The 27,984-nt window shown below is 35.7% G+C and overlaps 1 protein-coding gene across 1 annotated transcript; it reads right to left on the bottom strand.

Moving 5' to 3' along the window:
• tmem163a (transmembrane protein 163a) lies at positions 1-27,740 on the bottom strand. Its single transcript, XM_042763614.1, has 8 exons — positions 26,918-27,740; positions 23,606-23,725; positions 9,619-9,662; positions 9,130-9,221; positions 7,052-7,148; positions 3,082-3,193; positions 1,719-1,860; positions 1-1,604 (listed from the first exon to the last, which is right to left on the bottom strand). The coding sequence occupies exons 1-8, from the start codon at positions 27,105-27,107 to the stop codon at positions 1,544-1,546; spliced, it is 858 nt and encodes a 285-aa protein (XP_042619548.1). The 5' UTR covers positions 27,108-27,740; the 3' UTR covers positions 1-1,543.
• Between the last annotated feature and the right edge of the window lie 244 nt (positions 27,741-27,984).

Genomic DNA, 27,984 nt, shown 5'->3' with positions numbered 1-27,984 from the left:
ACACACACACACACACACACACACACACACACACACACACACTTTTACACACACACACACACAATCTTACTGACCCCAAAACTTTTGAACAGAAGTGTAGATTTATAGGTCACAAATGACAAAGATTTGGATTTATGTTTCAGTCTCCGTGGAGAAACAAATGAAAGGTGAAAAACTCATTATACTATAGATTAATTTTGTTAAACACTACCGTAAGAAACTAAAATGTGCTTTGTTTTTTCCAATGATTCGCTCTTCATTGTGGAATAAGCTGCCCTGCCTCACAGACCTTCCATAATACAACAATCATTCATTCTGTCTGCTGGAGCCCAAATCAATCATTTCTACATCAGACGATACTTCAGGCCATTCTAATCTCATTCAGTCTTGGCACGAAAAGAATATCTGATAAATTCAGTAGCAAGTGGCAAACAGACACAGCAATGCATGCCACAGAAATCACTGGCTAAACATAGCGGATCATCGCACAGCAAAGGTCAGATTAATCGCTTGCTTAAAAAAAAAATACAACAGTGCTGCTAAAAACAGCAAACTTTTGGATTGAATTGCACAGTATGCAGTTCAAGCTAAAAAGAAAAGTAGTAAAAGACAAGAATACATAGATTTAGGAATATTTCTGTAATTCGTTTTTTGACTTTTTCCTTGGTTGTGGTGCTAGAAATGGTTTAACATCAGGAAGCTATAACCTTTCAAAAACCCTTACATGCCTCATTTTGAGGGGGGTTGTGCTGATTAGTCATTTTGACTACTGATTCATAAGGACTCAATGTGTATGACAGATCACTGATGGATTATGGGTCACTCCTGTTAATATTGAAGCTATTTTTCAATATTGATATTTCATATAATTATCTTACTGACCCTGAACTCTGGTATTTAACCTATAGTGTAATTGTGCCTCATTCAGGACATTTCTGTGTGCTTTCTTTACTCAAATGAGAAAGACTGCTGGTCTCTAGCTCTAAGAGGTTATATACAATATTATACACTAAATTATAAACATACAATATAATTAAATCATTTTGAGGACAGAAGGATGATCTCTAAAACTGACCTAAAATGAATTATAGTCACGTGGTTTCAAATACACATTCACATGATTTTTTCATTAAACAGAGTATAATATAGAATAAATTAATGTTTTCCTCCATAATTTAAGAGAGAGAAGAAAAAAAAACATAATATGTGGCATTGTAGAATTTCATGGATGTGACCAATCAATGCTGATCTCTGTTTAAAACCAGTGACTCCATCCAGGATGATATCTTGAGGGCCAGGAATGACACCGATCCACTGACCAGCTCATACTTCTTCCTCCTTCCTTCTCTTAAATGTTGTGCTGAGAGGAAGAGGACATCAGGAGCTGGTCAGAGTGGTGATTCTACAATACATGATGTTAAATTGGCTGCCAGCAGACTTTATTCCTGGATGTATTTGGGTATCATGTGAGTTGAGAGAGCAGCAGGAGCTGAGAGGGATAACTGGATTCATATGATGCCTTTTTTGTTCTTCTAAACCAGCTTTACTCAAAGCGCTCATAGTTTCGAGTTTGTCTTACTCGTGGTACCATGTCGATCAACAGCCTGCAGAAGAAATTAAGAATGGAAAGATTCTCATTAGAGACATTTCAGTGTGAATGATTAATGTCTTTTGGAGAAAGCAGAAACTATCAGTATGTTCTCAGTGATTGCACTTACTTGACCCCATAAGCTAGAATGATGAGTCCAATCAGGACCCCAGTGGTTCCGTCCAGGTACCAGATGGTGGGATGGTGTTTAAACACCTCAGCACTGATGAGGATGGAAAATCCCATGATGCCTCCAACCATAGAATTAAAGCCTTCAGAAAAAAATAAATAAATAAAGCAATTACATTTTACGTGTTGTTATGAATTTTATCTTCATGACACCTTCATTTTAGGTTTCTAAACAGCAGTCATTAATGTTAACTAATTATTTTCATTAATTGAAATAAAGCTGAAAACATAGGTGAAAAACGTAATTAACTAAATTAACTTGAGAAATGAGATTGAGAAATGTTGCCTTGGCAACTGAAATAAGCAAATGTATTAAAATTACTATAACTAAAACTGAAATAAAAATGAATGAAAGCAAAATAGAAACATAAAAAATGAACAAAATGACAAAATAACAAGAAAATTACAATAACCAAAATTAAAGTGAAAACTGAAAATATAAAAAATAAAAGGTCATTCAAAATATTACAGTATAATTTTTTTTTTAATCGCTAGGAAACATTTCTCAATACTTTGGTCTTTCTTTATTTTGTCATCACACAGTTCTCCCAACCAACTTTAATCCTGGCACAGCAGTTAATTTCACATTCAAAATGCACTAAATCTATCAAAACCCTTCATATATCTCTTATCAAGTCTGCAACACCATCAGATTGAAATCAAAAAGACTAACATCAGTGCAAGCGTTCAGCTACATCTAATTATTTTGACAGAATTTCAATTATATTTTTTAGATTTAAAATACATTTCAATATGGTATTGCTGTAGAAATGTAGCAAATTGTTATGTTTGAACCCTGTCAGTGGCATTGTTATGTTTAACAATTTTGAAAAGATTATGGCAAACATGCAAATTGGCCTGTAGAGACCTTTGGTGGTGGTTGTGTCTAAATGAGAAAAGATTTCATGTAATTTGAAAGATGTAGTCACTGAATGCATTTTTGCCAAAGCAATAATAAATTATCCACTGTTTAGCCCACATAGATAGCTGTTGTGTTTACTATGTGAAGAGCTTTGAAAAAGTGATCAAAGAAGTGAGAAATTGGTCCTTGCAACTGTAAAAACTGTAATATATTCAAAGTCACAGAGGCAGGTGGCACCATGATGTTGTGAGCTAATAATATGAACTGAATGAGAAACAGTGACATGGCATGTGCTCATGGTGTGTATGTGTGTGTGTGTGTGTGTGTGTGTGTGTGTGTGTGTGTGTGTGTGTGTGTGTGTGTGTGTGTGTGTGTGTGTGTGTGTGTGTGTGTGTGTGTGTGTGTGTGTGTGTGTGTGTGTGTGTGTGTGTGTGTGTCATACCATCAGTGATTAGGACTCTGCTGGTCAAAATCCTTCCCAACATGAACTTGGCAACAGCAAGAATGACACACATGAGGCCACTGACGATAGAAACACTGAACAGGAAGTCATCCTGGCAGAGAGACAGACAGTAACAGACAGAAAGAAGAATTGTTCACAGTAGAAATGATGCAGGGTCCATATGGTTGAATCATAAATTGGGAGGGGGGCACAGGCAATACCATCATGGAGACATTAAAGCCAGAACTCTTCAAGGCATGTGACAGTAAAAGAGGGATAAATGTATAACAATATCAATGGGTCTTTCAGTTATGTCTAGTCGGCTCTTAAGGCGATACAGATGAAGTGCAGTTCATTTTAAGCACAAGTGAAAAGTAGCCAACTTAATATTTAATAAGGAATTGAATAAGCATGATAAGAGGATTAGACAAGATTAGATACAAAGACTAGATATGAAGACTCACACAAACTGATTTACACAACAAACACGATGGCTTTACGTAAGTACACAAAAAAATAACAAGTTAACAGAACTATTCTAATACCTGTGGAGAATGAGCACGTGTGTATCAGAATATGGACATTTATCTGAAAATATGTAAACATGCATGGTCAATGAAACTGATCACAAAAGCTTTATCACAAAGCTTCACAATAAAAAGACATGACAAGACGAAGACAAATGAAAACAGATCTCCAAACCAAGCACCAAGACACAGGAAAACAAAAAGGACATAAATAGCTATTACAAATAATAAAAATGCATAAATGACTCGTATCAGTCCTGAGGACGTTTTCAGGTGCATCATAAATGAACTGCAGCTGGTTTTGTTTCTTTTGCTTTTCTCTTTTCTCTCCAAACTAAGAATGTCTGCTGTCCACCCACACAACATCCAGAAGCACTTCTCCTACATTTCTAATAAGACAGTTTGTTCAGAGACCATATCTCAGAGGAACAGCTGAGAGACAAAGAATGTGTTTAAATTCAGACTTTCATCTTTAAGCTGACTGGCTAGTAAAGACTGACAATTTGGATTAATTGGACCACACAGTTTTCAGTAAGGCCACCTTAGAGATTCAGAGTGATGGGTGCTGACATGAAGAGTCCAGGTCTAATGAATGTGGAACTGCAGGCCGATAGAATGATAAAATGCACATTAAAGAAGGTGGAAGCCCACTTCTGAATCATCCATCCTAATGCAACAGGAAAGGGACGACAGAACAGATGGCTTACGGCCAGCAGTAATCCATCATTAAAGCTGCTGCAGTGATGTTTCATTAGCACTTATGGGGTAAAACAAGGCTTGAATGGACTTGTTTTTTTTTTGGGGGGGGGGGGGGTTCAGTTCTTTTTTTTTTCTTTCTCTTTCTGAATTGGCTCTGTGTGTGCCCGTGAGTTCACACGCTGAGATGAGGAAATGCCTCCCCGCTTATAACATGCATTTGAAAAATCAACATCTTCCGCTGTCATGACTTGCAATGAGAAGCGTTTTTAAACCTAGAACATTAGGCTATAACATACTCCACGACATCAGTCAAATGTTTGAAATAACTTTTATAATAAACACCTTTTGTGATCTGATGTGGCTTCTTATGACAGAAAATTTGGAAAATATATTGTATACTGTAAAAAAGGCTATGTCTATTAGCAATGGATTACAAATATACTTAATTATTATGAAAATACCTAAGCTGGCTTGAAGAACATAGATAAACCATCTTGACGAAGTCAAGTGTTCATTGTCTTTCTACCTTCTTTTTATTCAGTTACAAGGATAGCTGAATGCCTTTGTCAATATTATGGATTTCCTGAAACGTCATTGGTTCTATTACTTCTGTGATGCACATATCTATGGTGATGCACATCTGGAGTTTTTTCCTCCAGCTTTCAGTATAAGTAAAAAAAAATTAAATAAAAAAAAAAACACTGATGTGAAAAACTCTGATGTGCCAACCGAACTGGAAAAAAAACCCCGATTATGTATTGAACTGCGGACTAACTGTATTGTTGGATCCCTAATATATATATATATATATATATATATATTTATATATATATATATATATATGTGTGTGTGTGTGTGTGTGTGTGTGTGTGTGTGTGTGTGTGTGTGTGTGTGTGTGTGTGTCTGTATATGTATATAAATTTTAATATATAAAATAATATATATATATATATATATATATAGAGAGAGAGAGAGAGAGAGAGAGAGAGAGAGTAAATTAGTACATACAGTGCAACCAGTGTTATTTTAGTATTATGTATATGCTATTATAGCATTTATTAATATTTTAAATTAGTATTTATTTTATATTTTCAGTTTTCATTTTAAGTAATTATTTTCAGTTTTAGTAATTACACATAGTTTGTCATTTTAAAATACTTTTATTTAGCTTTAACTTAGCTTAAGTTTTAGTTAATTTCGCATGTTGAACTTTTTTCATGTAGTTGCCAAAGCAATTTTTTAAATTTAGGTTTTTCATCTAATATTTACAAATTATTATATTTTAGTTTCATTTCAATTAGTGAAAACAATTTTTAATAGTTTTAGTTTTACTTAACAATAACAATCTTGGGTGCAAGTCACTGATTCCACTGCAAATTTTATTTACTACTAGTCAGGATCTTGGCAGCATTTTCTTCTAAAAACAGACATATTAAATATAATTTTCTACACATTAGACATTCATCAAATAAACCGCAGAGGAAAGTGATAAAAACTCATTCTTGACCCTGTCAGTGGCATCTTATATGTGTGACTCCAGATTACTGCCGTTGATAAATACTCCGTTTCCTCACACTAATTTTTTTTTTTTTGTGTATGTGATATGGGTGTGGTGTGAATTTTTTTTTAACAAGAAGAATAATAAATGAGTGAGAACACTGATTTACATTTAGATTTTCTTTAATTACCGTAGAGAGGTGATATGTTTATATATATATATATATATATATATATATATATATATATATATATATATATATATATATATATATATATAGATATATATATATATATATATATATATACTAGCCATTATTATAGCCATTTTTCTCTCTTTCATTCTTTCTGCCATCCTTGCATGCTTCACTCTCCAGACCTGGATATCAGTTAACATTTTGTTGGTAGAGGATCATAAAAAATAATGTTCAGTAATGTCACAGCAGGGATGTATCAGTGCTCAGAGATTTATCAGCACTGTAAAAGAGATGAGATTAAAGTCACAATACCATTAATCAGCACCTCTGAAATGATTATTCTGCAGCTCTTTGGAATGCCAGTCTTTGATTAATTAACGGATAAAGACTGAACACATTGCTGTTAGCTGTGACTGCTGGAAAAATCCACATCTGACTTGTGAGATGAAATACTGCAGTGTAGAAAGAGCTTGTCAATTAACTTAAAGTCATTTTTAAGGGTCAAATGAGGTAGAAATAGGTCCTTAAGTGAACAATTTTGCATCTGATTTTTTAAGGTGTGAAGATGACTGTCTACTCTATATCTGTTTCAGTCATGAAAACTCTTGGAAAGGATTGTAAAAAGCTTTATTGATAAAATTAGAAAAGCCGGTGTTTGGTCTTGGTGGACTAGATCTGCTACACTGCTGCTGATGCTGCAAAGCAAGTAGACTTGCTTTGGCTAAATGCACATATAAAATAAAAGGAAACATGCTGCTGCTGCTAGAAAGAGAGGAAGATCCCCCCGTAGCAGATCTAGGCAGGTGGTGCTGGGGAGGTGGTGGGCTAGGAAGAGGATACGCATTGCGCACAGGTGTGGTGAGCATGGAATGTGACCAATTTATAGGCACACGGTAATAGTAATTAGAAAATGATTGGCTGGGAACATAATTTTTTAATGACCCAATTAGAGCGCCAATAGAGTTTCATGGCTGAACTACTCAATTGTCTAACTCACCATCTATTTTATTCATTGTAAGAAAATTAATGACATACTGCCATTGAACTCACCACTTCAGGGAGAAGTTTGGTGGCCAGATCATGGATGGCCTTCCCCAAAATACACATAGACGACAAGATGAAAATCACTCCCAGGATCACACATGCTCTGTTGATGGAGAAAGCAGAAAACAAATGCCGATAAAATAATCAATTTAATCAAATCTCATGCGGTTTCATATGTTTTCGAGTTTCTATGATTTGAGTTATTTTATCATTCAAATGTTTGGGGTCAGTAAAATTTATTTTTAAAGATGTTAATACATTATTTAGAAGAGATACATTACATTGATTAAAAGAGACATTAAAGACATTTATAAAGTTACAAAAGTTACAAAAGATTTGCAATTTAAAATAAATTTGGTTCTTTTGAACTTTATATACATCAAAGAATCCTGAAAAACATCACAGTATTGATTTTTTAGAAATGAATAATAATAATTGAAATGCTTATTGAGCACCAAATCAGTATATTATCATGGAGGGTTACTTCAATAACTGTCTGGTTTGGTTCAGCTACAAAATCAGACATCAGAAGACTACAGAGAATGGTTCGGACTGCTAAAAGGATTATTGGTACTCCCCTGCCCACCCTTCAAGAACTGTATACATCTAGAGTGAGGAAAAGGGCTCAGAAAATCACTCTGGATCCCTCTCACCCAAGTTACCCCATCTTTGAACTTTTGCCATCTGGCCGGCGCTTCAGAGCCGCAAATACCAGGAGAGCCAGGCACAAGAACAGTTTCTTCCCCCAGGCAATCTACCTCATGAACAGTTAAATGTTCCCCACTTACGCAATAAAAATGTCCAATATCCTTATATTTATTTGTTACCCCTCCATCCTATTACATCTCTGCATATTACTCTATTCTATTCCATTATCATCTATAGCACAACTGTTTATACAATTTATTTATTTGCCTTTTGTGTGTGTGTGTGTGTGTGTGTGTGTGTGTGTGTGTGTGTGTGTGTGTGTGTGTGTGTGTGTGTGTGTGTGTGTGTGTGTGTGTGTGTGTGTGTGTGTGTGTGTGTGTGTTGTTGTTGTTGTTGTCTCTGTGTACTGGAAGCTTATGTCACTAAAACAAATTCCTTGTATGCACAAGCATACTTGGCTATAAAGCTCTTTCTGATTCTGATTCTGATATTCTGAAGGATCATGTGACTGGGGTAACTGCTGAAAATTCAGCTGTCATCACAAAAATAAATCACATTTCAAAATATATTCAAATAGTTAAGTCATTTTAAATTGTAATTATATTTTGCAATGTTCCTGTTTTAATTTTTTTTTTTTTTTTTACAAATAAATACAGCATTGGTGAGCATTAGAGACTTCTTTAAAAACACATTTTACAAATCTTACCAACCCCCAACGTTTTAATGGTAGCTTATATTTTTTTTGTTGCTGATGTTGATTCAAGGTTGAAGCAATAACACTGACAGTTTCACAAAGGTGCACCTGGGGAACACTGGCCTCATTTGATTAAGAAATTATTTGTTTTTCATATGAAACCTGCAGAAACCTGATCCACTCTGAAAAATATGAAAAGTGCCCACAATACATGTTCAGATTCCCTGTATGACAAGCGGCCACCGGTACACCTACAGAGACATGCAATTCCTCTCTAGTATTGCACTATAAATCTCCCTTTCTGACACATCGACCAGAGAAATGAGATTCACAAGCCCCCACAGACTGAGGATGAAACCAGCAGCACAGGCCTTTATCAACATAATACGTCTCGAATTGAGACAGTCAAGGTGAAAGCCAGAAACATGGCAGATCACTCAACAAACCTGATAAATCGAACATGTTCAGACTTAAAAATATGTCGCACTGAATGTTGGTGGGAACTAGTCGAAAGAGAAAAGATTTTGTGTTCTACCATGCTCCACCACAATCCCAAATGTGCTAGCTTTTCTAAGAATAGCACTGACAGTGAAATGTTGACTTGTATTTTAAAATGTTTGGAATGTATTTTTTTAATGTTGGTCACAAAGGAAGCCTTTTTCCTTTTTGGTGATTTGCTGAAGATTTTTTGTACTAAGCAGTGCCCTACATACCACAGACAGCTTGTCTTTTGTTTACTTACATGTATTCTCTATGGGCAGAGTGCACCGCTGCCGCGTTGCTATAGCGCCACAGCACTATAATGGAGGAAAGAACATCTAACGTTGCATCAAACTGAAAAACAACAGTGATTCATCAGTGCTATAGAAATGGTGATTATCTCACTATGTCACAAACGTAGGTCCAGTGATACATTTAGACTAATGAAACACTCCCAGAGCTGTCTTGAGCACAAGAGTTTAATGAATGTAAATGTAGTAAATCAAAAACAAAACCTGCATCATAAAAATATCCTTTTAAGCAGCTCATCATCTCTTTGTTCCCAGTGTCATTAGCAACCATCTTTCATATCTTACATTAGGTGTGTGGATATGCTTAACACAGACACCATGTATATAATATTTACACATAGCTTGACGAGTGAACATTAAACAGAAAGAAATACACACTTTTCCAGACATCTTTACCTAAAAATAACATGTAATTCATTAACACCGAAGATTATACTTACGGCAAATCCAAAAGCTGATGCACTGTGTCTCATGAAGGATACAGCTAAAGGGGAGAACAAAACAACAGAGAATAAGATGTATTTATATATTATCTGTATTTATATATTACATCACAAATAATACACAGTACAGCTCTTTACAGTGCTGACTAATGTAAAAGAGCTTCTGATGGATATTTCTGAACTACAGTCACTATGTCTATCATTCTGAACATTAAATTAAAAAAATAACAGTATCACCATTGATTTTGAAAATGGTACAATGAGAATACTAGGTATTGAGCACACAAATATAATCTGTATTATATAATATGTATTATTCTATTCTATACCACAGTTTGTTTCAGGCAAAAGGAGTCACACAAAAAACAAACAATAGTAATAAATAAAATAGTAATATTCTATAATATAATATAATATGATATAATATAATATAATATAATATAATATAATATAATATAATATAATATAATATAATATAATATAATATAATATAATATAATATAATATAATATAATATAATATAATATAATATAATATAAACCAAATGCTGGAACAGGAAAGGTAGAAAAACATTATAAATGGAATACAACATAATGTCTTTCGAACAGACAAAATCGTAGACAGTCAACAGAGGGCAACAGACAAACTGCTCTCGGAAAGTCTGGCGAGGGGATTGTTACTTTTGTGAAACATCAGTGAGTTTCACACAGACAGGAAGTGCCTCCTGTACATGTTCAGCTCTGAGTCCAAACTAATGGGTCATTCAAAGCACAGGTCTGTTGTACAATGTCAGCCATTGTTATCAGATGAAAGTGCAATTGTCAAATCCCATATTACATTCATCAGTTACAGAATGCACAGTCAACTCACCCCTCTATTTGCATCTGTTAAAATGTGAAATGAAAAAGGCTGCCCACTGTGTTTTGACTTTTTTGACAAGGCTTTTTAGAGATGTGAGACTCTCAATTTTATCAAGCGTGAGCTTGCATTTGAGAGGCTCTATTTGCTGCCTGCCTCTTGAGAGGAGAACTCTCACTGTTCTATTGATCTCCAACTTTAAAGACAGACTCGACCACCACGTGTCATAGCAACAGAGGGGCTGCACACCGCACAATGCACTGCCCTTGAAACAGAAGAACACTTCTGCCTGGAGCTGTTGTTATGCATGGAAAACAAAAGATTCTTTGTTTATTAAATCAAATGATAAAAACTACTGAGAATGTTCCCATAACAAATGTTGATGCAGTCAATGCATTGTAATATATAATATCCAACAATGTCAGAGTGATGGCACTGTGGTCAGTACAAGTGTTAATCAGTTGTGTGACCCGACCAGGTCTAAGTTTGGCCAAGATTGTGTTTCCATCACATTCTATCTCTTAATTTTATTTCTCAACTCTCTCGATTAATAAAAATTAGAAAAACACTACTTGCACAATGAAACAGATTAAATGTTTAATAACTATAAACATGTGCAGTTGTTGGCTGATGGCTTTTCTGAACTTGCCAAAATGAGCAGATAAAAAAAGTACAAGTCTATCTGGAAAAGATAAAATCCACATTCTTCCTATGCATATGAAATATTCCCCAAAAAACTGAGCACATAGGAATGAATGTGAGGATCAAAGACCCCAGTGGCTGTAGTTACAGCAGAGGAAACGGGCCTGAGGAAGTAGGTCAAAATGAGTGTGAATATCTCCAGCCCTGCATTACATCCATATTAGTATTATCAAGAAATTTCTTTTCCTGCTGATGTAAATACATAGTTTTGAAATTACATGTTCAATAAGCACATATGGCTGTGGTGTTCAGGTTTCGTATACTTTCATTTATTTAGTGTATCTTTTAAAGGCTCAGGTGAAAACTGGAGGTGGGAAGTGTAGGTTGGTCCAGATCTTTTGACAAACAGCAGGTCTGAAATGAGGAAATGTATGCATGCTTCAAGTTTCCAAATCAGAACACAAAATGAAAACACTGAGTTGAGGGTTTGCTAACAAGACACAGGACACCTATTAACAGGAGAATAGCTGTAAATGTTTAAATAGCATATGTATTACGGGTTGGTCCAGTCAAAACTTAACTGCAGTCCTAAGGGAAATCTAAGGCTTCTATGAGAACCAGAGTTTCTAACGACGACTTTACCAATTGGCTCTTTTATTTAGAAAATTGGGTTCACAATTAGCACTGTTTTGTGGGTGAAATCCAGTCATTTCAATGGGAATCCATGCAAATGGGAATTTCACCTGAGGGTGAATGATTTCCCCACACAGCTTTCGCACCAGGTTCAAGTTGGTTACACAGATTTGCCCTTTTGACCAACAGAAAGCTGCTTGTTTTGAATGTAACTTCTCTGTTTTTGGCACTTTATATCTCTTAATGCCTGTGAAATGTTTCTGAAATTGTTTCTAACTTGGTTGTTACTAAATCCATCACATTGTGTATTGCAGTTTCTCACATCATTTTTTAAAATTAGTCTTTTTTTTAAATACTTTTTACATACATAATTTTTTACATACATTTGTGGCACTATTTGAAGCTTCAAAGTCCCCATTAAATGTACACATTGATTGTAAGTGCATGGGGAAATTAATAAGGTAATTCTTCAAACTTTGTGTTCCACAGAAGAAAGCCACATGGGTTTCAAATGACATGGGAGTGAGTCCATGATGATACTAATGATGAGGACTATTCCTTTAATTAGATTGTCAATTTTATATAATTCAGAAACAACAAACCTACACTAGTCAATAAACTATTAAAATATCATTTTCATTGCTCCAAAACAAAAACAAACTGATATGAACTCAACAGAATGACAATGAAATTTTAAATTCCTCTTTGTAATAAATGAGGAATGGTGGGAGAACCCCTCTCTGAGAGCTTCGGGCCAATAATGGACACCACTCCTGCTTTTCATCATGCTAATCCCCGTCTCAGAGGAGCAGAGCTGACTGAGAATGTCATCCTCTTGTAAGACTGTGTGTGCTATGAATTTCAAAGGAGGACAGAGACGTCAGTGAAATAGAAATAGAATTTGCTGCTTCCTGTTGATCAGATTTCAAAAGGAAAACAACTCTTTAAAAGCTTTGAACTGTCACAAATATACATTAGAGCTTCAGTGTTTATATAAGGCTGTGACTTGAGATGTCACTGGTAGTCCCAGGATTCCCTTTTTAATGCTTTATTTGTGGTGCAGTGCAGCTAATCTGTTGTTATGAAAGGAAGAATCTTCCATCCATTTTCTGCAGTGGAAATCCAGTATATTTATAACTGACTGGGTAAATCAATAGTCAGTGTCTTGCCAATTCTACTGTAATCTATTTGAAATCAATTTTAGGAGCGCCACAGAAATCGTCACTTAAAAGAGTCAACAGGCTTAAGTGAATATCAATAACATGCTCTTAATATTTTAGTGTCAGGATAGTGACTAAGTCTTCCCACATACATGAATAATCAACATTTACCTCATAAGAGAGTCTGTGTGTTTAAGAAATGGACTTAATCACCAATTCCAATGCAAATGAATGCAAACTCCTCAACCTTATGTAGCGGCCACATTAAGGAACAGTGGCTATTACAACAATGCTCTTCCTCAGCTCTGCTGCAAAATGTTGTCTTTAATAATTCACAACCTCCAGTGCTGGGCCATTTGCCACATGCAGAGTGGAGTTTACTGCACTCCCAACCCTAAGTGCAGCTCACCAGCACTGCCAACAAATTTAGGGAATTTAATTCAGAAAAACGGTGGAGTTTAGGCTTCATGTGAAATATGATCACAATACAGTCTTGCAAGTCTTACAAGGGAGCTGAAGCCATATGCTCTGTGGGTGAGGCTAACATTGAATAAAGAAGTTTAAAAGTGCACCTTAAGGGTCTAACATTACAGTATTTCACACAACCTGATTTCCAGAAACTTGTTCTCACCACAAACAAACAAATAAATCGACCAACCACAGACTTCCACAGTCTTAGAAAGAAAAAAAAAAAATACTAATTGAAAAAAGAAATACGAAATAAGGCACTTTGCACATTCATAAAGTAAGCTATAATTCATGGCATGCCATTATTGGACTTCAGTAGAATATTTGTACTGCTAAAAACTTTAGTCAAAAGAAAAATAAACATATGGAATAGTGAAGCAGTATATCAGTGACTCATTGCCCCAGTGACTTGACTGTTTTCTCATATTAATTTTTCAGCTGTGTGCTGGTGGAAAAGTGTGACTTTAAAATCGACGTGTTTATCCACACAAGAATTTACATGCTGCCTTGCACACAGCTGCACACAAAATACTTCCATACATCTCTAAAGCGTTTAGCATAAGAAATGTGCAAAAAGTGCAAGCATATTTGTTTGTGTTTTAATAGACTATAAAACAAAACACTTTAGTTTACTTATAATACCAAATTTGAATTTTATATGGTACTTTTGATTTACTTTAAGTAATTAAATAAAGCAAATAGATACATTTCAAAGGATGGCCTGTATAAAACAGGGATTTAAAGGAGTATTAGATTATGACTATTAGATTAGATTATAAATTATGCTCTTATGATGTTAAATAGACCTGTGACAACAAAGAAAAGAAAATCCTCCAAACATTTTTATTGGATGCATTTGAAGGAAATATTAAATTTCATGCAATAGTACAAAATGTGACATTCCAAAGAAAATGCATTCATTCCGTTATTTTAGCAAGTTGGAGATAAATCTCTTTTATGCCAAATATCAAGAAAGAATTCCTTTTATTCCCAGAGTTATTCACAGATTCCAGGTATTCCCTCCTGTGGGACCGGCCACACGCCCGACCCACCTCCTCACCCTCAGAATCTCTGTGGTACCGCATCCAGGTTCCAGAGACCTAATCTAGGTTGATTTATTGAGGTCATACTCACAGCACATGCAGCTCACGTCTAAGCTCGGCTTCCAGGAGCCCCTTGAGACCAGAGACTCCCCGCCAATATGGCCGGTCGAGCAAATTTGCTTGGCTGCTGTTTCGTTGTTAACAGAGAGAGAGCTGCATCTGCTTTCTTGCTGCAGAACGCTATCAAATATATACTAATGTAGGCTTCAGGAAATGCCAGACTGACAGTCCTTCTAAGGAAGTTTCATGGTTTGTATGCATGTTTCAAGGCATTTAAATGTAATGCAGTGTGTGTGAAGAAGCATGTGACTGGACTGACATGCCCACAGACACATCTGATCCCCAGTCTGTGCTCACGCTCACATAAACACCCCAATGGCGCTCGGCTGACTGAATAACTGAATAAATTCTGCAGGACTGAAAAGAAAAATGAATGTCACTCAGTACATGCAATAAAAATTGTAATGATATGATGAGATTTAAAATATTTCTGGGAGAAAAAGCAGGAAAATATTGAAAATGACAACAGAAGCTTATGATTTTTATTGCATGTGGCTGAAATAAAATAAAAGTGAATTTAATGGGTACTGCTAACAGAGAGATAAAACATCTAACTGGACTGTCATTTTTCTGATAAATTTGCTATTGTGGCAACTGATTCACACTTTGATATTTAAAGGTTTCTGTTTAAAATTTCAGCCTATTTAAAGTTTAACCAGAAAAAAACCCTGATTTGTTGGTATAATGACTTTGTATTACTCAAAAGTCTCTCTGGTGTATATTAGAACAGTCTATTAGACTGTGGCACAGTGGAAACTATAATTAATTCACTAAATAAATATTGAATCACCGTAAAAATATATTTTAAAATAAACCATGTTTTATTAAAAATGATTACATAATTCGACTTGAAATTCTTCATGGTGAATTGTAGGGGTTTTTAGGAATGTCACAATCAGTTATGCTTAAAGTTAAAGTGTGTAAAATCTGAACCAAATAATGTCACCAAATAGAACAATGCAAAAATAACGACTGGTTTCAGAAAGATGTTCTTATTGCGTTATTGTTGCTGTGTCAAGACAAAGTCCCTTTCAAGGAAAGTCTGTTCACTTTTAGGGCCATATTTGCATTGCCTTGGGGGAATAATTCTGGGCATGCAAGACAAGGTCCTATTTACTTTAGTGGGGAAATCCTGAAATCTCAAAGACTGTTTGCTACACTCACATGTATATAACATGTTTCAAAACAGCAACAAAATGAGACATGAACCCCCCATAAACATTGTTTCTTATTCTCAAATAGTGTAAAAAAAAAAACTGCTTATATTTCAGGCTGGTCCAACCAAAGTGCATGTGAACTCCTAAGCGCCCGTCTCAGGACACTTACTGCTTCTATGGAAACTAGAGCTTCTAACGGCAGGTGCAGTGACGCACTTACATTACTAATTGACCATTGGCTCTTTTATTTAGAGGACGGGACTCATTCTGCCATATTGCACTTTCTCCTATTGATAGTAATATAAGTGCACCTTCTTGGTAATTCTAAAGTCTTTGGTCAAGATGGACAGAACTTGCAGAGTAATGTTGAAAGTGCCACAGAGCCACAGCATTTACACTTTTCAAGCTGAATCATCCTACAAATAGCTTACCTCTGGCTGCATATTAAAAACAGTACTTGAACATTAAAAAATTTAACTTATTAGCTTTAAGATAATTTTTCCTCTACATTGCAGTTGCCTGCAGACTGTGGCACAGGTTGAAAGCTGACCTGTTGAGCTGACATGCTTTAGGAACACCTGCTCAGTGCGTGTCTGTGTGCTGTACATGAACACATGTCTTGGCAACAGCTTACCAGAGCAGCAGCTGTACTGTCCATATTTTAACATGAGCAGCACAGGAGTTCAGATGAAGTAGACTTTATTGCCCTAGTGTTAAATATGGTGTCCTTTCATGCATTCCTACATGGCATATCCAGTTATTTTTAACCAATATTTTTTTCCAGTGCAAAAGAACTTATGTTTTTCACAGGCTAATAAAATGCTCTAAACTGAAATTCTTGAACTTGGCCCTTTTTCAGCTGTATACAATTTATGTGCAGCATTACTCAGAAATAGCATCATTCAACCTAGATCCAGGCTTTCTAAACTGTAATAGCCAGAGGGAATTCAGGACCATGGACAGCAGCAGCACACTCTGTGATTTTACCACCTTTGAGCAAGACATTGAGAACACATAGACCAGAAGAACATACAGTGGAAATATATGCGCCGACTGATGCCCCTGAATGTTGACAATAGCAGGAACATTGTTGGTGGATAAACAGCTATTCTCTAAACTTATATATACACAGCATTAGCATATTTTTTGAGGGCTTACACTGGAGCATTATGAATATCAGTTGTCTCTGTAGTGCAATAACTCTGAACTTAGAAAAAGCCCCATAAGAGCAGGCAGAGAAATTAATTTAAAAGCTATATTATTCATATTTACCAAATGGACCACCACACTCTGCATTCCATCAACAAACAACTTAACGCATCACTAGGGACTGAAGGGAAGGAAAGCAATTGCAATTTTTATATAAAAAAAAGGAAGGAAGGAAGGAAGGACAGAAATTGCAATTTTACTTAAAAAAAAGAAAACTCAATAGATGAAACATATTTCAGAATGAAATACAGAAGGAAACACCAGCAGTATGGCTGCTATCAGGACACTGGTTCCATTATTAGAGAACAATTTTGTGATGCCGATCCTGCATAAATGGACTGGAAGGAGAACTCAACACCAACACTTAATGTGTTTAGACAGGTTCCTAATGGAGAAGAATGGCAGACGTCTGCAATGCTCTGCTCAGGTTACAGTGCCAGTAAAATACATGCAACCCTTTTAGCCAAACCTTCTTGATGCTTCAAGCAGGTCCTGCAGAGGAACAAAAACATTATATACTCAGCTAACAACACGGGGATGACAAAACTAGGACAAAACAATAAATTATCATCATCTTATGACAACATGGTCAAAATAGCCTCAGGCAGCACAGCACATTGATAAGGTGAGAGAAGAACATTCAGCATGTGCAGAAAATGGGGAGTGACTTTAGGTGAAATGTGTTGCCGCATTGAAAATGTCACCAATCACGGTCTTTTAAAGGTGATGTCACATCTCAGTGATGATTCACAAGTGAGAAAGTGTCAAATAATCTTAGAGAACTGAAGAAACCAACAGGGATAAAAATAAAGTACTTGCAGTGTATCTGAAGTGAAAATGTTCTCCTAAATGCTTGGTTGAACTTGATATAAGATGCCTGTCATCAGGTAAGGAATAAAGACAGACAGCTGGGAATAAAGTTCAACTGCAGTGAATAAATCTTCTCTGTCTTTTGGCACTGTGTGTGTGGATATAATCCATTATACTGTGAAACTAATAGCTATAGTGCACGTCAGGATGAGACTGATAAAGATACAGAACTCAAACAAGACCCAACAACCTCTCAGTGGAGCTGCTCTGGTGGGTGATATTATATTTCACACACACAATTTTCATAACCATTAATTAACTCTGACCAGTGCTAAGTGTATCTGGAGAACTTGGTCTCAGTTGGCTAAATGTCAGTTCAATTAAACAATGCTAAATTTGAATCTGATATTGCCTGGAATCCCATTTGAAATGTAACATTAACATAATGATATTTAATATGATCTATGATCTATGTAAGTAATAAAACTGAACAGAAGACGCTGATGAGGTTGAAAAGCACGGCGACTGCTGCAATGATGAAGCACCACACATTAGTTCAGTTCACTAAAAAGGCTGAAATGACAGACTAATGACTCATCACTATCGCTTCTCACCTTCAGTATTATTTTGGTAGCAAGCAACATGGGTTCACACTGGAAGGCCTGAATTAAAATAGAAGTCTCAAGGATCTAGTTATTATGCCACATATCATGACTTGAAAACTGGAATACTGATTTCCCATGAGTGCCACATTCCACCAGTGTTGTCTCATTTTTGACTATGAATCCAGTTCTTCATGTAAAATCATTAAAAACTCACTTGCACACCCAACTACACACATTCACACCACATATTAAGGAATGATAAATTGATGTGAGTGTACTTTAATTCAGGTACTTTAATTCTAAATTTCCTCCCTGCCTGCCTCTTAAATGAGTCATTTATAAAAAAAAAAAAAAAAATAAAACATTTATTTCTGAGAATAGTTCAACCTGTTTGTTGCAATTTATCCCATGGGAACTAAAAATGATTTTTAAAGAATTTTTAGAAGATTTGAAATATAGCATATGGATCATATAAAATACTTTTATGATACTACCGTCCATTTGTGGTGATTTTTTTTTATCCTTTTTATAATGTCTCACCTTAAGGAACAATGCTTAAAAAATCACAATACAATTTCACAATACTAGTTTTTTTGTTTGTTTGTTTTTTACAGCTAATGTAATGTGTGAATATAGTGAATGTAGCCACTGCAGTATGAGAAAGGTGACACTGAAGGAACAAAAGAGATCATTTGCATAAAAGGCAAATGTTCTCTGAGCACGTCTGGCATTTAGCTAGTGTAAAAATCCAGATTTCATTTGTGCAGTGCTGTTGCCCTTCACCTGAAACCAAATGCAAAATACTAATGTTGCTATGCCATTACTAAACGCTACAAGCTGTTTAAAACACAAAGCATGCATCACATCACCAGCTGAATTATAACAGTACTGACCCTTCATTAAGCTCTTTCCACCTTAAGTTATTTTGCTAGCTCTGTCGAGCTTTCCGACAAACACGCGTTCTGCATTATTGAACTCAAGAATAAATGGATGAGTATTTAATAGCCATGCCTGCTAATCATGAAAGTAAATGGAATAACAGAATAATAAGAATGATAACAGGACAATAGGATAAGTCCTAAAAAATACAGTTCAAATGAACATCCTATTTTCCACACTGAGCTAACTGAATGAAAGACTTCACACATACAGATCCGTTTCTCAGTACACATACTGGATTGACTTAAAAGTCATTGTAAAGTACTGTAAGGCACATTAAAATTATTTACACTACCATTCAAAATATTGGAGTCAGTAAGATATTTTTTCAAGAAATTAATAAAATAAGACAATAAAACGAATTACATATTTTTAATCAGCAAGGAAACTTTAATTTGATCATAAGTGACAGTGACGACTTTTTTATAGTTCAAATAAATGCTGTTCTTTCAAACTTTATTTTTCAAAGAATATAGTAATATTAAGCAGCACAACTATTTTCAACATTGATAATTATTTAAATAATTAATTTTATAATAAAAAGTTATTTAAAATTGTAAGAATATTTTGACAATATTACTGTTTTCCTATATTGTTGATCAAATGAATGCCTTGGTAAAAAAAAAAAAAATATATATATATATATATATATATATATATATATATATATATATATTTCAAAAACATAAAAAAAGTGTATAAAAATAAATATAAACCAAAAAAAGAAAGAAAAAAAACTGAACAAGAAAACATTTGTACTAGCTGTGGCCATATATTTTTGGGCTTACAATAATATTCTACTGTAAGTCATGCATCAGAGATTTGCAAAGATTTGCAAAAATCCTATAAAATCATCACCATGAAAAAAAAATCGATAGCCAGCGTAAGAAAACCAAATCTACCAGAAACATTGGTATGTTACAGGCCCTTATTGTGAAATCACTGCTGGATAGAGATACCAAACCACTACTCATGACAATGACTGATGACAGCAGAAATAAAACGTCAAGATCTTTTGCTGATCCGTGCATTACATTATAAAATGTAATTAGGTGGAACTAATAAGACAAAAAGTTATGGATAAATTTTGCTTAACACTCATATAACATCCATCTTAAGGAACTTAACCTGGCCATGTTGATAGCAGAAATCTTTTATGCAGCATCTTATTATATGCAGTATCTGACAGAAGAAACTGTGCAAATTTAACATTTAATCTCTAACTGCCAAAAAAAAATGCACTGTTTAGCATTAATAATCCTTTATGTCAAATATATAGGCAAGTAAAAGCTTGCACACATATCACATGTTAAAGGCATGTTAACAATGCATTTTTAGGCTAGTCTATTCAGCTGAACTACTGAACAAGACTGGAGTGGAGAATACAATTTCCTAATGAGAAACCTCTTATATATTCCACCAAATCTAAAATAAGGAAGACTTAAATCTTCACCCAAATACTGCCCTAGATAAGAGTTTTTCAGCTCTCTTTAAAAATATATGAGAACAAATGAGACATTTAAGCACAACAAGGGGCTTTATGCTGCTGTAGATGTGTGTAACATAAAGGATCAAATGGAAAAGAAAACTGTAATAAAAGATTTGTTTCAAATAGTGTTATTTAGCGTTATTTGAGAGAAACATTTCTCTTATTTAATCCTTTCCTTAAAAAAAGATGAAAATTTTTCACATTTTGACATAACTTCCTGAGAAGCACACATCTCAGTAAAGAGAAGTTTACATAAAAGAAGTAGCAATATCCAATTCAAGACAAATATCTTTCTTGTGAGTCAGATCTGGTCAATGAATCATCAATCCAAATTACAACAAAAATTAAATTCTCAAGGTCATTTCACTGATTCAGTGATCAACAACATAACTCCATATGGCTATCACTGAATAACAACTTTGAAACTTCAGTCCGTTCATCACACAAAGCTATCGTATGGTTTCGGATGACTCTGAATATTCTGAATGTATAAGATGGACCACGTTTATGATACGTTATGGTGCTTGTGAATCATTTTTTGAAGCTTGAAAGCTCCACTGCTCACATCTGTCAAATTCTTTTGAGTTCCATGGGATTCAGAAAATCCTAGAAGTTTGATAAAACATGAGAGCGAGTACATGATGACAGAATTTTCATTTTTGAATTAACGATCACTTCAACAATTGCTGAAATGTTCCACTAGACTAGAGAATATCTTGACTGACACTGAATGTAAAGTTAGTAGAGCAAGCAAACAGTTCCACTGTAAGCCTCAATAAATCTCTGAGCTTTCCAAATAAGATGCATTGCCTGAACATATTTTTAATATTTTCCTATGAGTTTCTGTGAGAATGCTTTCAAATCCAGCATATCATATGATTTCCCAACTCACTTGCATGAAATATCTGAAAAAAAAAAAATAGAAGTATTCCAAACCACAAAAACAAAGCTGGGTGTTCATCTCCTCAGAATCCAAAGACGGTCACAAGCCCCACACCCCTGGCATCATGAGAGTCATGATATCTGTTCGGTGAAGAACGATTCTTTACAGTGTAAGTGTGAATGAGTGATATAAGAGTGACAGTGTAGTGACTGCTTCATTATTACATGTTTCAAAACACAGAGGACACACTATACATTCTGTTTCAGCATGAGACATTCAGACTGCTCATGGACAGCTGAGCCATGGGCTTTAAATAAATTAAGGGTACGGAGGCAGAGAAAATCAAATGGTACAAACTGAAGTCACAGTCAATGTTGAACTCAAGGCAGCTTTTGCAAAGTTCACAGTCGTTGATAACACAGTGAGTATTGTCATGTCAAATGTCTGACACCATACACTTTATCACGTAAGACAACTCGTGATAAACACACTGTCTGCTTCGTATGCCAACTTCCTTTTCTCTGTTAATCATCATGTTACGACATAAAGATTAAAAATAGACAGGGATGATATAATGACAAAGCTTGTGTAAGTATGGTTTCATGTTTGTGTTTGAGAGGTAGAGGTGAATGTTGGTAGATAAATATAAAAACCTTAAAGCTACAGTCCCTCTGGGATGAGAAATTGCTCTTTGCCTTCATTACAGGGCCATGGTATAAATCTTCATTTCTTTCAGCTTACTATCTCAAACAATTCCTTCTCAATTCAATTTTACCTGCTCTTTTCACAAGACATATGGTTCCATACTAAAGCAGCTTTACATAGAATAATGCCTTGCAAACTTTAAGGATTGAGACAACGGCAAAAATTAAGATGATTAGATAGAATGAGGAAGAAACCTTGGCAGGAACCAAGACTCAGCTGGGGGGTCATCGTCATTTGGCAAACAAAAACTGAAACGTCCTGTAAATCCTTTGCATTTACTCCTTTCGCTTCACCTTTGTCCATGTGCAAAAAGGCTTTATCTTCATATTCTATACTGTGTTTCAATATGATATATTGAAACCACATTTATTTTTTGTCCTAGTATTAGGGTTATATCTAAATCAAGGGTGTGAAGACAGAAAAAGCATCAAAGAAACAAGGTTGCTTGTAAGTTCTCAGATCAACTGTATAGATGTCAATGAGGAGTTAAGAGGCTAAAGTCAAGAATGTTTTAATGCCAAGGATCCCATTGAGAATGACACCCTCCTATGTTTTAAAGGCAGCTATATATCTATAAGGCATGTGAAAAATAGTATGCATGATATTATCATTGAAACATGCATTAATAATTGCCATTTATTTTTCATTGTACTAAATACCCCAAACAACTGTTACTGTTTATTTATTAAATAATCTGAAAAATCTGAAATGTTCTCTATGTATTAAGCTTGTGTAGCAAGAGTGTTTTAACACTGAATAAATTACACACATTAACTAGCTGCCCATCCTGATGGATGCCACTGGCAGTTGAAGATAGCCAGGGCTTTGACCCAACAGCATAAGTTCTGGTCCACATTTCAGCTTATTTAGGCCAACAATGGCCCACTTAGATAGGAAGAGATTTAACTGAAATGTAATGTGCCATTTAGGGACCATTTAATATATCTTAATTTCTATATAGCACAGTAATAGAATGAAAATAAAAATAGACATGAAAAAAATGTAACTGTGGGGCATCACTGCAAAAGGTTGTACAGAAAATGTCTAATCAGAGTAATCATAATTCAGTCAGCCAATCAGACTGAACCTTGCCAGACTGAGAAAGTAGTATTTTCCAGTTTTGTGTGTAATATGCACCAGACAGTCAGTGAACAGACTGTGGGCGGTCTGTGGGTGATTAAGACAACTTCTAACCTAAACCAACTGAACATCCTGAAGGCTGCCTGCCTGTCACAGCCAGGAAAAGCATCACCATGAACTTACTGAAGCCTGCCACAGCCAGGATGAGCGTCACCACAATGGAGATCCAGGACACCCACAAAGCTTTCTTCCTGTAACTCTGAGCTTCATGAGGCTTCAGGCGCATGCTGCTCTCCAAGAGACCTGCCAGAAGAGTAAATAAAACACTGGTTAAAGGCCATACAATTAAATCAAGTGCACTAGGAGAACAAACAACAAGGGCTGATTATTTACTCACTGGACCATGACAGGCATTGAGCCTGAGGTGGGTAGCATTATTAAAGAGCTTTATGTCAGACACAAAGATGAGTAGAAATGAATCTACACTGTAAGAGGGGCATTGGCTCTGTGTTTAATTGGCAGAGCAAAATGGTTTCAACAAGGTTTGGGTGCCACTAATAAATTCTGTTTATCATGTATTGAGTCACAAAGGATATGACTTTAAAAGCTGTTAGCTAGCAGTCCTGGGAGATCTTTAGCTATTGGAAGATCCACCTCAGAGTAAAATAAAAAAGAAACAGAGTAAATTAAACATATTAAAATGTATTTGTGACTTTATATATCACAATAAATGTATATCTTGCTGTTTGACTTCATTTCACACAATGTACAGTATCAGCGTTCAAAGTCTAATAGCCTATCACAATATATATTACAATTTAAGATAACTTTTTAAATACATTTTAAAATGTATTTTATTCCTGCGAATGCAAAACTGAATTTTCAGCATCATTCCTCCAGTCTTCAGTGTCACATGATCCTTCAGAAATCATTCTAATTTGCTGATTAGCTGCTCAAGAGACATTACTTATTATTACCAGTGTTGAAAACAGTTGTGCTGCTTTATATTTTTGTGGAAACCATCATTTTTTCAGGATTCTTTTATACAAAAGATGTTCAAATGAACAGCCTTTATTCGAAACAGAAACCTTTTGTGATATTATAAATGTTTTTACTGTCACTTTTGATCTTTGCTGAATAAAAGTATTAAATGAAAAAAATCTAACTGACCCCAAACTTTTGAAACCATTTTATATTTCACTCTGAGGCAGAAACCGAGGAAACTATATCTGAGTCTCTCAACAGAGTCTTTATCAAGGCATTATTAGAGATATATTCTACACCACGGGTCACAAATTAAATCCATGAATGTAATTATGATCAAGACTAAGTGAACGGAATCAGCAGAACCTGTTGACTGTCTGTTGTGTAGCATCCAAGCAATGTTCATATTGTGCTGTGTTTGCCAAAAAGGTGAAATTCAAATGTGCCTCTGTCATCTGTTTAAAAATTAAAAGCAGCTATGTCATGGTGACAGTGGGTGGCTGAGTATATCTTCCCCCATGCTCACCAAACTGATCTGTCGGCCTGTGGAAGTCACATGGTGAGGGTTATGAGCACAGAGTCAATAGGTGGTCAGTCAGTGTGATTGCAAGAGCTGAAAAACAGAGCTGGGGAATGTGGCCACTCACATGATTTATTTCATCGGTCAGAATCGTGAGCATGATTTGCTCTCACACAAATGTAACCCATAAGTTCCAAACTATTTCATTTCTGAACCAAAAAACACACTCCAGTCAAGCTGAACTTTGTTCATCCAGATCTGTTACTACACACCTTCACACACAGTGAGTTTGCTCAGTTTTTCCATGCAAACTCTAGACTATAGGCACATAAAATGAACTGAAACTCAACATAAAGTTCTTGCCCCCACTCCGTCTGTCTGCTAATCATGTGGAAGCAGGACATCCACATGACCCAGCATTTCTTTCATGCTTAATATGGTTTGCATGAAAGAGAAAGAAGCATTCCTCTTAATGGCTTAAAGAACATTGGCTAAAAGATTTGGTTTTTCAAATTCAATTAATAAATATGAAGAAACTGTTTTTAATCCATAATTAGCTTTATTTAGTTTAATAATCAGCTGCAACCACCTTTTGTATCACTGAGATTAAACAGAAGAAAAAATTACAAGATCAGAATTTTTTCTTAAAAAGTCAAAGACAGCAGTGCCAACAATTTGGACTGCCAACTGGCCATGGTGGCCTGAAGTTTACTTGCTTTATGTGCCAAGAAGCCTCTACTGAAGGCTGCCAATGCCAGTTTCATTCTAAACTATCTGTCCATTCTGATGGCTGCCACTGCTGGTTTAAGTAACTGCAGTTTTTTCATATGTCATTATCATAAACTTTGTTACTATATAAAGTTAACGTTGTTGCCAGTTGCTTGTGTTCGGAGCAATTTTCTAAAGTATTACCAGTGGGATATGATAATCCCTGACAATTACAACAAAATGTGACCTTTATTATTAATTAATTTCTGTGTGATATTTATGTCAAAGCATAAATAATTCAAGACTCAAGTAAATGAAATTTGTATTTGTGTGTGTGTGTTTGTGTTTGTGAATCTTGGAGAGAAAAAAATCGATTGCCGTCGACTTAGGCATTCATAAGCTCTTATTAACCTACACGTGATTGCAAAACAAGACTCTAACCATTTGGAGGGAACAGATGTTATAGTTTACAATCTGGCCATCTATGATGGTTATGCCCCCACTGTAAAAGACTAGAAACTTTGTGTCTGCTACTACTCAAACTGAATCTGACTCACACCTCCAGGTGAGCTGTTTAGAGGAGCATCTGATCTCATATCAGCACTTCTGCTCTTAGAAGCCGCAATCTCTGGACCTGCTGGATCTGAGTGTGGCTGTATGTTGTAGCACCCTCCTGTGCAATCAGTTTGAGCCACTGAATAATTCATAAGACCCTTCAATTCTCCACTGGTGAAATTGTGGGGGCATTAGAATGAGACTAAATACAAATTAACGAAGAAGCAGAAACAGGAGTTTTTGTTAAAAGTAACAGTCTGTTGTTTACATTGTGAGTGCTTGGATTGTTTTTTCGGATCGCTTTGTGGTGAAACAGAATCAATGCGACAGAGCGACGTGACGAAATTGAATGAAACAAATTAAGCTGCTCCATTGAAACAGAACAATATTTTATATAACAAACAATGTCCATATATTCATCTAAAATCTAAATGTATTTTTTAAGATTATACTCCTAGACATTTGCAACTCAAGAAATGCTTTTTAATCTCTGTTCTGTTTCTTAACTTAAACTGTGTGTTTTGTTCTCACCTGAATTATTAATAGCTTCTAGAGCGCCTGCGTGCTCCACTGGACTGCAACCTTCTCCAGCATTTTAGTCTTGTTCACAACACACCCCAAATAAATTACTTTGAAGAATTCCGTTGTGTTTTAAGTGCATTAGTGAAACAACTAAAAGTAGGCTACAGCTAGGTCAGTTGTTTGTTAAAGAGATGAGGTGTGTTTACCTTGGCCCTCAACGCTATCTGTGATTTTCATCTCCTGGTCCCGGTCCACATTGAAAGGATCGTCCTGGCTCCCTCTTTTGGGTAGGTTCGGATCCTGGGCAGCGGCGCATTGTCCGTTCCGCACAGCCGACGGGTCCACAATAGTCGGATTCGGAACAGGGCATGGATCAGAAGTCGTACTGTCTGTCATGTTTGTTTGCTGTCTTCTTTTCTGAAATCAGATGAAGCCCTCAGTATGTGATCTCACGTCGAACCGCGACGCGCAGCCATCCAGTGGCAGCATTAAGGGTAGCGGAGCAGAGATGCGGAGATAAACGCAATCTGCCCAGCATCAGCAACGGACCCCCACCCAACTCCACCCTCCCACCGAGAACAACTCCAATCCGAGCGCAAGACCTGCAACCAACCAAACATAATTTGACATGGGGATGAGTAGATATTGTGTCGCTTTCTAGTTTCAACATATCTTGACTTTTGCACATCAACTGATCTTAAAGCACAGATCCTCCCTGACTTACGAAACGATCCTGTTAAGTGTCAAAGTCATTTATACCTGCCACAAATAGCTGTCTCCAATCTTCAGTCAGATAATGACAAACTTAACCCAAAACGAGTTCGAATTGGTCGCATATGAGTTAACCAAAAGAAAGCTGCTTGGTTTTGAAAGTGGTTTCTGTGTGAAGGGTGATATCTCTACACTACTGACAAAGGAAAGTGGACCTTTTTGCCCGAAATTGAAATTTCGTTAAAGTGGCCGCGCATATTAGTTATTGACTATACCTCCAAAACAATCAAGATCCAAGCTTTTGCATGCAACCAAGCAACAGGCAGGACTCAAATCAAGTGGAACGACCTGCTTGCCGAGGTTTTTTCTTTTTGACTGAGAATTGAACCAGCCCAATTAATGATGCCCCTTATGTCTCTCTCTCTCTCTCTCTCTCTCTCTCTCTCTCTCTCTCTCTCTTTCAAACGAAATGAGATGTGCATAGACTAAATCCATTTTAATTAAACAGAGTTTTCTTAAAAGTAGAATTTTGCTGTTACGTTATCAAACTGCTTAGTCACAT

The sequence above is a fragment of the Cyprinus carpio genome, chromosome A9, assembly GCF_018340385.1.
Source record: "Cyprinus carpio isolate SPL01 chromosome A9, ASM1834038v1, whole genome shotgun sequence".
Lineage (NCBI taxonomy): Eukaryota > Metazoa > Chordata > Actinopteri > Cypriniformes > Cyprinidae > Cyprinus > Cyprinus carpio.
Note: the sequence above shows the minus strand (reverse complement) of the source record. Positions and strands in the feature narration are given on the sequence as shown.